Source organism: Atractosteus spatula, chromosome 28, assembly GCF_055471065.1.
Source record: "Atractosteus spatula isolate fAtrSpa1 chromosome 28, fAtrSpa1.hap1, whole genome shotgun sequence".
NCBI classification, from domain to species: Eukaryota; Metazoa; Chordata; class Actinopteri; order Semionotiformes; family Lepisosteidae; genus Atractosteus; species Atractosteus spatula.
The window spans coordinates 5,500,670-5,516,307 of NC_142733.1; the positions used below are offsets into that span (position 1 = coordinate 5,500,670).

Genomic DNA, 15,638 nt, shown 5'->3' on the forward strand with positions numbered 1-15,638 from the left:
AAACTTGTATCCATTCATACAGCTGGGAATCAGACTGGAGCTGTTTCTAGGATTTAAACCAATAACATCCCACTTAAAGGGGCTTTGTACTTATGACCACACCACAGCATTTCCAAGAGTAAAACAAAGATGCTTTGCTATAAATTTTATTGCAAAAACAGCACCAGAACCATAATAACCATAATACCAGGTTTACAAATGTTTGACATCACGGTTTCATTTACTGTGTACTTGGAGTACATAAAGGATGGTGAGATGTTCGGTTTATTGCTGAAAATAATAGCTGAAGAATTCACTGCTGGATAATATAATAACAGAAAGGAAAGCAATGGCACTGATCATTATTGGGCTCTTAAAGCTATGTTTGCATGAAACTAAAATACAGGAAGGATGGAATTTAACTGAATGTTAAATTTGAAATAATGTTTCAGTAATACTGTAAACATAACTTCTTCAAGAAAAAGGCAAGTGCCAAATCTGACAAATAACCTTTAGATCACATCTTCCTTAAAAATGTTTTTTTGTATTACATATGACCTACAAGGCAAAACCTTAATACAAACATTTCTGTGTAGCGTTGTGGAATGGAATAAAGTGATCTTGTTTCTTCGTCACCCTTAGGTCTGAATTTTAGTTTCTTGTGCAGCACTTGTGGACAGAGGTCTCACACAATGGGGTACACTGCATAGCTGGCTATTCCACAGTGGTTTCCGTAGTTCCTGGCCAGCCGTATGTATCCTTTGTCACCCCACTGGCGACCCCAGCTGCAAATCAAACCCCAAAACACAAATCAGATCAACGACCAGCTGGGAGAGTTAACTGCAACTTTAAGAGAGAAGCAATTCTAAGTTTACACTTGCTGGCAAGAGTGTGGGCACGTGTGACATGCTCTAGAAGACAGAACATAAATGTAAAACGACTTTGATTGGTAATTGTGACAATTATGTACTGTAAAACTGTAAAAAAATGACTACTTGTTACCTGTTCTTCAAAATCCAGAATTTGGTGGGGCACCTGTGTGCAGATTTGAAAAAAGAAACACCATAGCCCACTGCCAGGACTGCATGGTTTATAGTTTTGGAGCACTTTATATCATAGTAAATTCCTGAAATGCAGATGAAAATAAGTTTAAGACAACAGTTTACGGATATATCCTGTTTATTAAAGTTGTCACATCTATAAATTAAAAGTCTACATAGAAATAGCAGGACAAACTAAAGTGCAGGGACTAGCCCCTTACCTGTTATTTGCAGTCATCATGGACATGCAGGCAGGTACTGGTTGAACAGTGAAGTTTAGGCATTGCTCAGGAATCAATTACAAGCAAGTGCAGGCTAGCAAACTTCACATACTCAGAACGGGTTCAGAACTCATTGTGCAAACTCAACTAGGGAGCTGCGTCTGTGGAGCCTTCTTCAGGTGTGAGAGAGAGAGGAAAACCAGCAGTTGATAAAGCACAGGAGAACAAAAGCTGGGAGAGGAGCAGAGTGGACACTCAGGTGGTGCGAAGTCGAGAGACGTGAAGAGGATTAGAAGGGAACGAGAGACGGGGGAAGGTGTGATCCTAGTTTCAGGATGATGTTGGTTTCTGATGTCTTTCTGCATTAAGGTTTCCGAAACCCCTCTTCGAGAACGCGGCCGGAGAGATCAGTATGATCATGGCCGTTAGAGATGAAATGGGGAACTATGGGTTTGGAAAAATCTGACCCTCACAGCCCTGGCATGTTCCCTGAAACATTCTCCCAGTCTCCTTCCTGTTTTACCCGTTGTGCGCACTCTGTACACTCTGTACCTGTACACACTCACCAGAACGGTAGAACTGGAAGGTCCTCCGGCCGGCATCGAGGGCAACAGATATGGGCCCAATGAAAGCCACTGCATCTCTGAGGGCTCTCTCATTCCTATGAGGAACCCATCTGAAACCTCTGCAGCTGGCAGCTTTCTGGCCTGGCTTATATCGGCATCCTCCATTATCCTGGAAAACACGGAATCATACACAGTAACTTCCTGTGCTGTCAATACCACGGTCCTCTCAGCAAATTCCAAACATTTGAAAGCTGTAGGATCATGTAAAGTTACCAAATCATGAAGTTACCTTGGCAGTGTAAGGGTAGCTCTTGTCAGAGGCAATCCCCTTGTTGTCCTTGATGTATTTAAAAGCTCTGTCCATGAGCCCTCCTCTGCAGCCATAGTTAATGTACTTTTTATTCTTGGTACAGTCCACCAGGTTCTGCTCACTCAGGGACACCAGCTTGCCCGTCTTCCTGAAGTGCTGACCCTCCAGAGCTCCTACGGCAGAGAAGGCCCAGCAGGATCCACAGGCTCCCTGAGACAAGCACAAGTGTTGCTTCAATCAGCAAGTATTACCCTCTCGATTCATTTAGGAGGAAAATATAATACAGTTTAAAAATAAAAAAAAAAACATACGCAATGATGCATAAAAGGAACAATCTGAAAATGGCTAAATGAGGTAAGCACGTCACTGATTTAAAGACCAACACACCTGGTTCTTGACTTTGGTAACATATCCTTTATTGCGCCAGTCAACCTCCCTTGGGCGTCTTCTGTGGCTAATTGTCCAGTTGGAGACAGGAGTGTCCTCTAGGGACTCATCAGGACTAAATCCTGTCATCAGCTCATTGAACTCCTGCTGGGTCTAAAGGAGAGTGGTTGGAGATTAACGGATGAACAGAGGGGTTCATTCGCACACTCAAATTGTTTTGTTGTTTCACAGGGTGGCTTTTTGGACCGTAGTGAATAACTGCATCCTCACGGCGCCCGCCGAAAGAGTTTTTTCCCCGATCAAAAACCAAAGAGCACCGTCATTGTGCTTGCTAACTGGCTCTGTGGATTCGCATTAGTGTGCGCCCGAGTTTATGGAGAAGACGTCTGTTTCGCCGATTCCATTTGCAGCTAGGAGACAGATTTGTTAGCCTGCGTTTTCATTGCTCGGTAAAGTCTGTGCTTGCTGTTGGAATCTGAGGGGTATGTCATGTCTTTGTTTGTTACTTCGATGTGTCAGGGGCGCAACGGGCTGTGCGAAATTCTCAGCGGGTTCGTGATTTTGCCGTCTTACCAGATCCCCGAAGTGATTCATGCCCAGCGTATAGCTGTGATTGCCCTGGGAGTGTTCCAGGTTGTGCTGCTCGATGAAACGCAGGTTGTCCTCCCAGACCTTCCTCCTATAGCCTTCCTCATCCTCCACAAAAAAAAACAGGTTAACAGCAACGTCAAGCAGCTGGTAGACAACACTGTTGAACACCATGGTGAACGAAAGTGGAAAATAGCAATACTCCAAATACAGAAACAATATTGTGGCATTTTCTAATGATAAACAAATCAGCTATTTCATAGGACATTTTAAATGGTTCAGTTTCTCAGTTGAAAACATAGGCACACTGACAAACTGTGCGATTTCCTTGGACACAAAGTACCTCTCTATATTGTCTCCCATGCAAACTCTTCCAGGCGTTCCAAGCGCTGTTTAGTTCAGGGTCTTGAGGCTGCAGGGAGGACATTGCTGTCCCAAAGAGCACCAGCAGGACCAGAGCGGCCATCTTCGTCTCAGTCTTCCTCAGAGATCAGGCACCTGCCTTCTGCAACACACAGGACACTTTAAAACCAGCAGGAGAGGCATCTCTACCCAGTCCTCTGTGGACATTTACCTTAGTTTATGTCACCTTGTAGGGCCAGGGGGGCTCAGTCTTATAGGTCACCCTCATTCACCTGTATTTAATGATTAACAACACTTAGAAGTGAGACATCAAGTATTTTTTTTTCAGTTAAGGGAGCTCTGGTCCCGTAAGAACCTTTGGGGAATGAAGATCCTTCCGATTTCTGTTACAAATGAATCACCTATAAGTTCAATTGTTCCAAATCGTTTGAAATTGATGATTTAATAGCTGCCTACAAAACCTGCTGGATACTGGAATCAATTTGTTATCATTTGCTATGGTAAATGTATTATTGTATTCTGATCGTATACAATGGAGCCAAGGTATGAACAAAATTTGATCCAAATTTACCATGCAGATTTACTATGAAAAAGTACTCCAAAGGAAGTTCCAGCCTGTGCATTTTAGAGACACTTTAAACCCTGAATTGCAGAATACTCAATTTATGTCAAGATAATGACAGAGATATTGCTGAAACTTTAATCGTACTGCAAGAGAAGCTATGAAACACATTAAAAAGGAGCATTTTTTAAGAATATGCATTTGGAAATTTTCAGAACCCTTCTGTTTACAAATATAGACAGAGGAATGCTTATCTTCCAAAAATAAGTCATGATATTATTTTTTTAAATTAATTTAAATGCAATTGTTATTGAAATGAGAAGAGTATGCAAATAACAAAACAAATTAAAAAATCAAGCACAGTTGATTTGTAGTGCAGTCCTGGTTGAAGAGCTACTTACCCGTGTCTGTTTCTGTGTCAGAGAAACTGGACCGAAGACCAGACACAAACCAGAGTCTCACACAGGCTGCTTTTATAGACAAGGGATCAAACTGGCAAACCCGTTCATTGGTCCACACTAATGCCTGCTGTCTACTTGTGGTTTTGGTGCAGTTCCCCATTTCTAAGAAAAGCAATCGTGACAAAAAAAACATTACAGTCCTGTTAATTACGTGACATCCACACACAAATGCATGTTTGGGGAGCTGGGTGCAAGTTGCAAAGGAAAAGGCAGAGGTTAATTCCACACTGAGAAGCAGACTTCCATTTCAAATGTATACGCTGTGCACTGCAAAGGGTCGAAGGCATGAGTTTGCTTTCTCAAATGAAAAAAATATGAAATTGCATCAGTGCTAGTGGTCCAAAAGCACTACTGCACTGCTTTCCATCTGAGACTGAATCTTGTAAGAAGAAGTTACGCAGAAGCCATCACTGTAAAAACTTCATGTGTTGTATGTATATGTATCAAATACAGACGAGAGGAAACAGAAGTTTTGTCCTGTAACACGGTACTTCTTCAGGATAGCAGGACAGCTGTGATGATCAGCCACTGCTGGTCTGTGGCGACTGTAATGGTTCATCCTGTCTGTACCAGAGCCAGCAGGAGGTTTTTTCTGCTGCCTCCATCATCTGTTGTGCCACTGACTTTCTATCTCTGCTGCTGATCCCCAGCTCTCCGAGCATCCGCCAAAGTGACTGGGCTGGAAAATCACGGCATCCTACCTCACTTCACTTATTTACACAGCCTTAAATGCTGTATTTTAAGACATGATGTTCTTTACGATATACAAGGTACTATAAGTCCAAAAGTGGCCTTTGTTTCGCTGTCATCATAGTGCATGTATTTGAAAAGCATGTTGTGATACAATTAGATAAAGACAGGTACAAAAAAGCTGCAGAAATATTGTGGGAATTCACGTTTGTAGGCTGCAGGGGATACTGCCCAAGTATGTTTTTCAACCACAAAATGTTGGGACAAATCTGCTGAAATATTCGCAAGACAGCTTGAACCTTATATTGTAATGTACTGTATTATATTGTATAAACTGTCTATATACTGTCTCAAAATTGTTACATTCCTAAAACATGCTAAATTCTTTAATGCAATTTCTGCAGTGTCAGTTTCACAATAGCTCGAGATAATATGGTGATATTTCCTAGTGCGATAAGTGTGTTGCATCTTAGTACTTAACAAACAAAGATGCTTATCGCAATAAACAAAACCGTTGTTGTCTGTTGTTTTAAAAAAATACATTTGCTATTTCTATACCATTTAAAGATGACATATCGTTTAACTTCTGCTGTACTACAGATTCATTTTTGTTTATTAAATGATTCCCTATGTTTTACGAGTCATTCTATTACTCAGTCTGCAATTTAGATTTTTGACAGCTGTAAATGCAACCGATTTGAGGCAACGAAAAAATGAGCCAGTCCAGTTGTGTGACTGTAGATCTGTTTTTATTCAACGGGGTGGTTACGGTCCTGCAAAACCTGACTGATTCTGTAGCCCAGCGACCAAAAAAAAAACAAGTTTTATTCCAGGAGACTTGGAAAGTCCCTTTGACTCAGGTGATAAATATTAATAAATATTCACTGCACGATCGGTCAGTTCTCAGAATATCTCTGGTAGAAACTTTGTGCCAAATACAATTATACACATCTGGCAGCTGTGGAAATGACTCACTTCTGTTAAAAGACGTTAAGCACGAGCTGCGAACAAGGAATGTGGTTAAACTGGATTTCTGTTGCACGTAAATTAACGACACATTAATTCAAGCGAGTTAATATCAATCAAAAAAGATATTATGAGTTCAGGGCCTCAGAATAACGGTTAACCAGCCGACCGGAGAGCGCTGACGTCCATTCAGTGAGTTCTTTAAATAGTTAAAGCGCGAAACTGCACAAAAAATGCATTTATATTATTTATAGGAAAAGGAATAGGAATTGACAGGAGAATTCCCTCGGAAATGAGACAATAGTGGACTCCATGTTCAATTCGTTTAGCACAAATTCTGTACTACCGAGAATTTTTTTCAGAAATAAAACCACATTATAGAGTTTATTGACTAGTGCCGCGGTTTCATGGGTTTAATTTGGATACAAGTTTCAAATGCAGGCAAGTACGATAGATATTACACAGATCACGAAAGCTAGGCTTGCAGTTTCTCATGAATCAACCAACGGATAGGCCCTGTTTGATCTCTGGGCCCCGAGTTATCGGTTAAGGTTAAGCGTAGTAATGGAAATAAAAAAACGTCATGCTTTACCTGGCACAGGTATTATGACGTCACGACGTAACCCTTAGAAACGGTAGCAATATTCGAAAAGCATTTTCTGCGAGAAAATGAGCGAGACGGTAAGGACATTCACGCTCTCCTGTTAAGTTATATTAATGATATTATATTATTAATTTATATTCAATAACGGGTATCTAAAAGAATTGTAAGAAAATAAAAAGAATTAAGGGAATCCACGAAATTAAATGACTTGACCAATCAGCTCGACTTTACAAATTCTTCTGAGCGCTTCGCTCCACCCACAGAACATTAAGGAGTAGCTTCCTAATACGAAAACCACAGCGAAAGTGATAATTTACCGAAATATTATTATTTAAAACATAAAATATGCTACAATGGCATGTACAGCACTTATTTTTCAATGTGAATTATTTACACCGGTGTGATCAGAGCACCATTTTTCTCCTTTGAACAAAAACAGGTGAGAACAGCTGATTTAATTAAGGCCGGCCTATTGGCATAATAATATTTCCTCCTATTTCTATCTCTCATCTCAAAGCACTTCACATCTAGAAGGGAACCTTCATTAACCGACTGTAACAATATATTGGTATTCCAAGCATAATCAACTGAACCACAAGTGTGAACATGGTTAATTAAAAACACCTCAAGCATGCTGTTGTTGTTATTTCATGTGCTTCATGTGATTTATGTGACTTGTATGTTTTGATGGAGTGTCTTATACTTTTATGGGAGAAGCCCAAGACAAATTTCCACAGTAGTGGACAATAAAAGTATTGATCTAGTGTAAATTAGGTTGAACTGGCGAGGGCTGAAGAGTTGATGGTTTAAAGAGTTCTCCAAAACCCACTGAATTCTGGCCCTCTGGGATCCGAGTTTGGGGCTGCCCCACTGCACTGATCTGTCATTTTGAACACTGATGGCCCACTCTGTGCCACTCCCCATCCCAGAAGAAGAGCAAGAAATTCCAGAAGCAGGAGGCCAAGCACGCGACTGTGAAGTCTCAGCTGTCCTCCCTGCAGAAGGACTTACAGTGGTGTCTGGAGAGACAGAAGGTGGAAGGTGTCGCCACCCGAAGGGCAGGCAAGGTCAGTGTGGGGTCATGTTGGTGTGGCATGTGGAGCCCCAGAGGTGGGGACTGGTGACCAGTCACACACCTGACCGTTTCTACCAAAGGCAGCCTTCAGCAGGAAGGATGCTTCTAGGGATGCAAGCAAAAAGTCAGTTCATTCTTCTTCCTCCTCCTCACTTTGTGCTGTGCTTCTGGGGAGAAAAAGCGATGTTTTTTTTGCCAGCTGCCTTTACCAGTTTGATGTGGCACTAGAGCTTGGTCTGACAATGCCATTCCCCCTCTTACCACAGGGACAGCTGCCTCCTTTGAAGGGGATACGCCCTCAGCGCAACCTGAAGGACGTCCGAGATAATCTGCTCAAGGGGCTGGAAACCCAAAGGAAGCAGATTCACCAGCTGAGGGCTGAGTTTGCAGACAAGGCGCACAAGCTTGGGGAGCCCAGCGAGGTGAAGACTCCATTGGTTTATGTAAGAGAGAGTGGTGTGTGGCGGAGGGGTGGCTCTGTGGCTCAGGCTCTGCGCCTGTGACTGGAAGGTTGTCAGTTCAAATCCTGCAGCTGGCAGAGGAATCCTACTCCGTTGGGCCCCTGAGCAAAGCCCTCAACCCCAACTGCTCCAGGGGTGCCGTAGGCACCCCACGCTTCTCTCTCCCTGTCTGTGTGTCCCATGGAGAGCAAGCTGGGGTGTGCGAAAAGACACATTCGTAATGCAAGAAATTGTATATAGCCAATAAAGTGATCTTATCTTACCTCTTACAGTTCAGTGCAAACCTCACATATTCAAGTTAACTTCAGTACTTCCTGTAGACCAAACTAGTTATATTTCTGAACACATATCCTGATCCTGTATATATAGTGATTTCTAGTGCATGCTTGTTTTAATAAGACCATACGCTAAATCCGTATCATTCTCTCTCTTTTTTTAATTTAGAGTACAGATAAAGAAGATGCAAAGAGCAGCAGCTTCTTGTCTTCTGACAATACCATGTATCGCATACCTGATCTCCCCTATGATGATGGTACAGTCTGATTTAATCACTATTAAATTACAAGGACCTGGTCTAACAGCTTCAGCAATATGGGTGGATTGGATTAAGTTTTATTTTTTAAAAAATGATCAAAACCGGAATCAAATAAGAACAGATGACTCTAACGTGTGCTAAAATACTCATTGGGCCACTTGTTCCCTAATCTAGTCACAGAGTTTGATTCAGATCTGTTTAGTGGGGACATTTAAAAAGAATGTAAGAAGATACAATCCACTGCACTCTCTATCTAATCCAGCTCTCCACCCACCACAAACACATACACATACACATGCAATACTTAGATATTGAAGAGTTTAAAAGTCACCAAGTTCTGCTTTATTTCTTTGGGGAGGAATAGTGACAAACATCACAACCTCAAGATAACTGCTTATCAAGAGGCGCAGAATGATCGGGGGCTTTAGTTTCTTTGCATTTCCATCATTCTTTAACACAATTAAAGTCGTTATCATGGTAACAATTATTTTTGCCCTCTGCAGTTCCATGTCGCATCGTGGATCTGGACTATGAACCAGACTATGTTCTGCTGGACCAAGGTACTGAAGAAATCATCCATCTGACACTGATAGAGAAGGTGTTAAATTACACTGACAAAAGAAGCAAAAGATTTCGTTTTGCACCAAATGCAGCATTCACTGTAACTTGTAGCATTGTAGCACTGTGGCATTTATCCATCAGATATTTGCATTAAGGATGTACTGCACAGTATTTAATAAGAACTGACAATTGAAATGTTCGTGTGCAATATTGAAAAATACTCTTGTTCAATTTTTTCTGCACAAATTGTGAGCAAGCTGCAACACATGCAAACATTTGATATGGACGGAATACTAAACACAAGAAATCAGATGCCATTTCTCTGTCTTTCAAATTTTTTCGGCAACCAAGCTGATGAAGATCATCATACAAAGCTGCTATATACTTAATAGAAACAGAATAGCAGAAGTAATTTTGCCGTCTTGTGGATTTGAATACTGCTGGCAGATCCTTTATTTGCTTTTGGTTTTCCTTAGCCGCAGCTGTGAGCCCGGATGCCAAGACAGACACCCGAGTGGTACCAGATGTGTTGCCACCACCTGCTGCTGTCAAGCAGACTCTCACCCAGTCTGCATCCCCACCCAAACCCAGCACAGCGGGCATCATGGGGGACAAGCCCCCGAGAACTACGATTGCATCATTACCAGTTCAGGTACGCCATAGATTCACTTGTAAAAGGCCATCAATAATCAACGCATCATCTTCACATCAGTGCTGCACTGAGACCTGATGCTAAGATGAATCAAACACTCAGTTCAAATCAACTGCAAAAACAATACCATTTGCATTCATAAATGGCTCAGCTGCTAGTGGGGACAGCTCCTAAAATCAGTTTTTTTTTTGTGTGTGTGTGTGTGTGGGGATAATATTTAAACCAACAGTGCAAATATGAACTGAAAAGGATTTTCAATTGATATTTGGCTCTATTGAAGCTTTCCCGTGTGAACGTTTTTACACGGTCAGCCACAAGGTGGTAGAAACACCCATCCACACTGACACAACACCAAGACCGCACAGCCTGTGTTAGCTTTCAGCTAAAGCCGTGAAAGTAGACTGCCAAAAACTCGATTTTGCCTCAAACAGGCGTTAAAATAAAAGCCTTCATACGCCGCTTCATGTAGAAAAGAAAAAAAGAAAAGAAAAATCAAGTTCACAATGTTTTTGTAATGAACTTTTTGGGCCTGCTTTACTAACCATTGAATCACAAAGACAATGCAGACTGAAGTTTTCCAAGAGGCTAAACACTAATAAGGCAGCTTTGCAGGTTCACCCCCAACTCTTTCAAAAGAAGGCAAAGAAGGCTTGTTTGTCACAGCTGTGTTCATGGTTTTAAGTCAGCTCTCGCATTCATTCTTACAGGGTCTGCACCAGGCACCGAAGGATGGAAATTTGGATACGAAGAAGGAATCCATCGATAAAGCTTCTGTGTGGGGGCAGGCTGAACAGGACTGTCAAAGCGAGAAGCAGAGCTTGGAATTGGAGATTGCCCAGGTCTCCATCGCACTGGAGAGGGAGAAGAAATCCTGCAGTGAATTTCGAGAGAAGCTGCAGATGGAACAGTCCCGACACCAGGTGCAGAAGGCGAAAAACGATCAGGCCCAGCAAGCACTGAAACAGGAGAAAACTATCAGCAGCAAGCTCAGGGAAGAACTTCAGGAAGTGAAGAAGAGCGAGCAGAAGAAGGATGCTGAGATTAAGCAGCTGATGGCAGCTCTGGACAAAGTGAAGGCCATTCGTGTGAAGCTTGAGGAGGACCTGAAGACGGAGAAGAATTGTTATAGAAAACAAGCTGGGTTCATGCAGGACAGGGACTTCAAGATCAACCAGCTTTTGGTGGCACAGGAAAGCAGCCGAATTGCAAAGGAGAACCTCTCCGTTGCCCTGAAATCTGAGCAATCCCGCTGCAAGGATCTCACCTCTGAGAACAACGCCAAACAGCTGGAGATCCAGGAGCTCTCTGCCGCACTGGAACACGAGAGGATTGCCAGGCAGATCCTCGAGAAAGAGATGCAAGGTCTGAAATCAGAACAGGAGACCAGACAATCTGAGGTTCAGAAGCTCTCTGCAGCTCTGGCAAGAGACACAAGTGAGTGCAAGAACCTTACTGTTGTCCTGGAAGCAGAACAGATACTTAGTCAGAACCTTTCTGCTGAACTGCAGGAAAAAGAATCCAAGATCAGCCAGTTGGCCTCGGAGCTAGAAGAGAGCAGAAAGAAGCTTCAGGAGGCAGAGACGTATCTGAACAAGAGGCTTGCAATGGAGCTGACAAAGGAGAAACACACCAACCAAAAGCTCAAGGAGAAAGCTGAGGCTCTAGCCTCTGAGCAGCAAGGCAAGGAGGAGGCCATCAGTCAACTTCATGCAGCACTGGAGGAGGCACGGAGCGCCAACACCAGCCTCTGCGAGGCGCAGGAAAAGGAGAGGTCTCGTTACCAGATCCACATCGGCGATGCCAGGGACCGCCTGGCCAAGACCAAACGGCTTCTGGAGGCCGAGAAAAAGCGGTCCGCTGAGCTCTGCAAGGCCGTCAAACAAGCTGAAGGCTCTGGATCAGAGAAGGTCCAAGGGTGGCAGCAGGTTATCGCCCGCAATGAGGGTTTGCTAAAGGAGATGTACTCCAAGCTGGCTCAGGAGAAGCACCAGAAAGAGCAGCTGGAGACCCTCTTGAGAGAGATCCAGCACACAGGGCCTGCTGGGAACCAGCAAACCAACAACAAGGATTCAGCAAAAGACCTCAAGGTAATATCACGAGTATCTTGCGCTCAAAGCATTCTTCAGCAGATTCAACTTCGGCCTCTTGTGGTTATTCTGGAATGATAAAATACAAGATGCATGTCTGGAAGCTTTGTGTGTGAGTGATTACAGTTGCAGATTTTTTGCAAAGTGCTCTATAAAAAAGGATTTATCTTAGTTTAGAAAGCCATTCTCTATCTAGTTTTTAAAGCACGTGGTAAAATTCTCATGCCATCTTCCAAGCTGCTGAAAGACCATGGTGCCATGCATTGCTTAGCCCTACGAGGGACTGGTATTATTCAATTGAATTTTAAGCGGAAAGATGAATGGCTTTTTTTATTCAGTTAACTGAACCAAGTTTCCTTTTGTACCAGGAGAAAGAAGAGAGAGCCAGGCTCCTGAAAGAGATCTCCCAACTCCAGCAAAGCCTTCAGGTCTTTGAGGAAAGAGAAAAGAGGAGAGAGGAGCACTGGAAGGAGCAGAAGAGCCTGGAATTGGCACTGAAGGAGCTGAAAGACAATGAATATCAGGTAAGATACCTGGTAGATTCCTTAGAATTTACTATAACTTTGTTTTTGAAAATCTAATCACCCAAGGACCAGAAAGCAATTACCTGTAAGTTCCAGGATTGTTTACTTTGTAGTTGTTCACACATTCTGGAGTCTGAGTTTGATATCAGTGCATGATGTCTCATCAGACTCCACTGTAGCGCCTTCAAAATAAAGAGTCGAAGCATCACCTTCCTTTCTTATTTGTGTTGCAAAGAGATCTGTGCAAGGCTGTTTTCTTGGGAACAGGGCAAAGGAGGCAAACTCACAAGACTGTAATGTAGAATAAAACCACTGAAAGTTCTCTTCAGTGGTGGAGAGGGTACCACCTGATAGCCTGATTGTGTCAGATTTCAGAAGCTAAGCAAGGCTAGGGGATAGGAGATAGGAGATGTCCAAGGGAAAGCCCAAACTCAATCCTTCGGAACCTCAACTTCCAAAGTAAAGCCAGAACACAGGCCGTGGGAGGGACACTGTGCTCTAGGAGGTACCGTTCTTTGGATGAGATGTCATACCTTGGTCTAGACTGTTTGGTTATTAAACATCCGTTGGCACTGCTCAAAGAGTAGGGGTGTTAGCTCCAATGTCCTTGCTAAATCCCAGTCTGGTCTTCCTGAAGCTCCCCTCAATAGATTTGATCAAGACATTGTCAATTTCCCCCCAGTATGCTCTGCAGTGGGGCTGCTGGTATCACCTGGGTAGGGCTGCACTTAAATTGTGGATGGAATGGGTCCCCCACCTATATCTAAAAATGTGACCTATCCGCCTCCCCACAGGAGCAGCAGAGGAAACTCCAGGACCAGCTGCAGCGAGCCGAGTGGGCCAGGAAGTCACTCCTGTTCCAGAAGACCATCCTCCTGCGGCTGGTCAGCAAACAGGAGGACTGCAAGAGGGCGCTGCCCCCGCTCGTCGCCCAGTTAGCCCGCCTGGCTGGCATGGAGGTGTTTGACCCCGATCTGACCATCACCCCCATGCAAAAGTTTAGATCTGCGGCCTGGGCCATCGTGGCAACATTAAGGTGCGTGCAACACAAGGGAAGAAATCTCACCCCCAAGAGCAAAAGAGTCTATAGAGGCAGGGCAGCTCAGTCCTGCAGGTTTTCGAAGTCTCTATAAAACATTCCTGCTCAACATCCTGAGATGTGTCAATTACATAATGAATCCTATCTACTAATTAACAATTGGCAGCATAAAAACGGAAGGTGCCGACTGAAGGCTCAAATTATTATAGTGGATTGTGTATATTGTTTGGGGGGAGAGGAAAGGTACATCACACAAACATTATACCATGATTTGCTTTGGTGGAGAGGGTGGAAGAGTCGGCACTGATGTATACCTGCAAGCTGGAGCAATAGTATTGGGAGGCTGATACTGGCTGTTAGCCCATTTGCCTGTTGTGTTCTTCCTCCAGGCTGAAATCAGCAGTGGCTCGCTGTGGTGAATATGGGAGAGAAGACATTGGAAAACAAATGGGTAAGTACAGAATTTGAACAATACTACTAATTAATTACATTTACTGTATATAGCTGTTGTCATCACAGAGAGCTTTATTTATAGGAAGAGACTCAATTTATCCTCCCTTGAATTGTGGAACTCAGCAGATGAGGTGGGGGAGGGAGAAACTACAGCAGTAGGGGAATTAAGGGGGAACTTTAGGGGGGGTTGGTTTTCACAAGCTCAGAGTGGAACTGAGCCAGGACACCCAGATTATTAACACACCCCTACTCTTGCACACAGAGCTGTGTTTGATCTTTAAGGAGCTGTGTGGGGTCATAAATGAGCCCGTGGTCAGGATTCTCATCTGCATGAGCAGAGTGTCTGGTCACCATGTTGGAGCTTTGGTTAATAAATTCTGGGGCAGAGGGAAAAGAGTGCCACCTACTTACTGGTCCACTAACAGGAACCTGATGTTTCAGAGAGGCCTCAAATTCCAGTGCTGACCAGGCCCAGCTTGGATTTAAAACTAAATATTAAAAATTGGAATGTTACATATTGTTGGGCCATTGCTAATAAAATTTCAAAAACCAGAGAATCTCCCAGAATAAACACCAACAACTTTTCCCTTCATGTCCAGCCCCTCCAGAAAATGATCTGTAGGCTCTAACCCAGAGCTTCGGCTCCACCACCATGTTCCAGAAGACCGGATATACCCCAATCACAGCAGAGATCTGCTCATTGGCAAAGCAGGTAGGACAACGAGCTGAGCCACAGCCGGAACTCAGACACCCAAAATTAAAATCTTGCAAAACTGATAGCAATGACATCCACTGACATGCTTCTGAAAAAGTCAAAACATAAGCCTATGAGACATACAATGATTAGGTAAAGATACAACTGGTGACCCAACAGATAGATATATATATAGATCTATACAATACATGAAGTCTCTGAGTTACATGCTAGTCATTTTGGTGCAAAAATATGTTGCCAGCTGATGAACTGAACCTCAGTACTACTCACTGTCATTTCAGAGTCCCTCCAAGTGGCCAATTCTGAACCAGAGAAGGTCTTCTGGAAAGAAGATATGAACTTTATTCCTGCCAAATGGAAACTCATAGTCAATAAGAACAACTAATAGGTTTATTCCATGCTGAAAAAAAGAAGAGAGAAAAAACACAACGTTTCGGCCGTGGAGCCTTCTTCAGGTGTGAGAGAGACAAGGCAGTAGGCAAAGGTAATGTAGTGGGAGAACAAAGGCTGGGAGGGAGGAGTGGTTAGAGGCGGGAGCAGGGGACAGAAAGAGAGGCCAATCAAGAGGTGTGAAGTCAGGATAGGTGTAGAAAGGTGTGAAATGAAACTTCCAACGAATGGAGAAAATTTAGTAGAATAGTAGTCTGTCGTTAAGAGAAGGGGGAAGGTGTGATCCTAGCTACAGGATAAGTTTGGTTTCGGTAGTCTTTCTGATGTATGAGTTCGGAAAACCATCTTTGAGAACACAGACGGAGAGATTAGAGTGGTCGTGGCTGTCAGAGGTGAAATGAGAAACAAT

The 15,638-nt window shown here is 43.2% G+C and overlaps 1 protein-coding gene across 1 annotated transcript; it reads right to left on the bottom strand.

Moving 5' to 3' along the window:
- Positions 1-169: 169 nt before the first annotated feature.
- On the bottom strand, positions 170-4,454 carry LOC148813836 (procathepsin L-like). Its single transcript, XM_088907870.1, has 8 exons — positions 4,418-4,454; positions 3,435-3,596; positions 3,077-3,199; positions 2,504-2,656; positions 2,096-2,326; positions 1,807-1,975; positions 982-1,105; positions 170-764 (listed from the first exon to the last, which is right to left on the bottom strand). Exons 2-8 carry the CDS (start codon positions 3,555-3,557, stop codon positions 665-667), a joined length of 1,023 nt encoding a protein of 340 aa, XP_088763996.1. The 5' UTR covers positions 3,558-3,596; positions 4,418-4,454; the 3' UTR covers positions 170-664.
- Between the last annotated feature and the right edge of the window lie 11,184 nt (positions 4,455-15,638).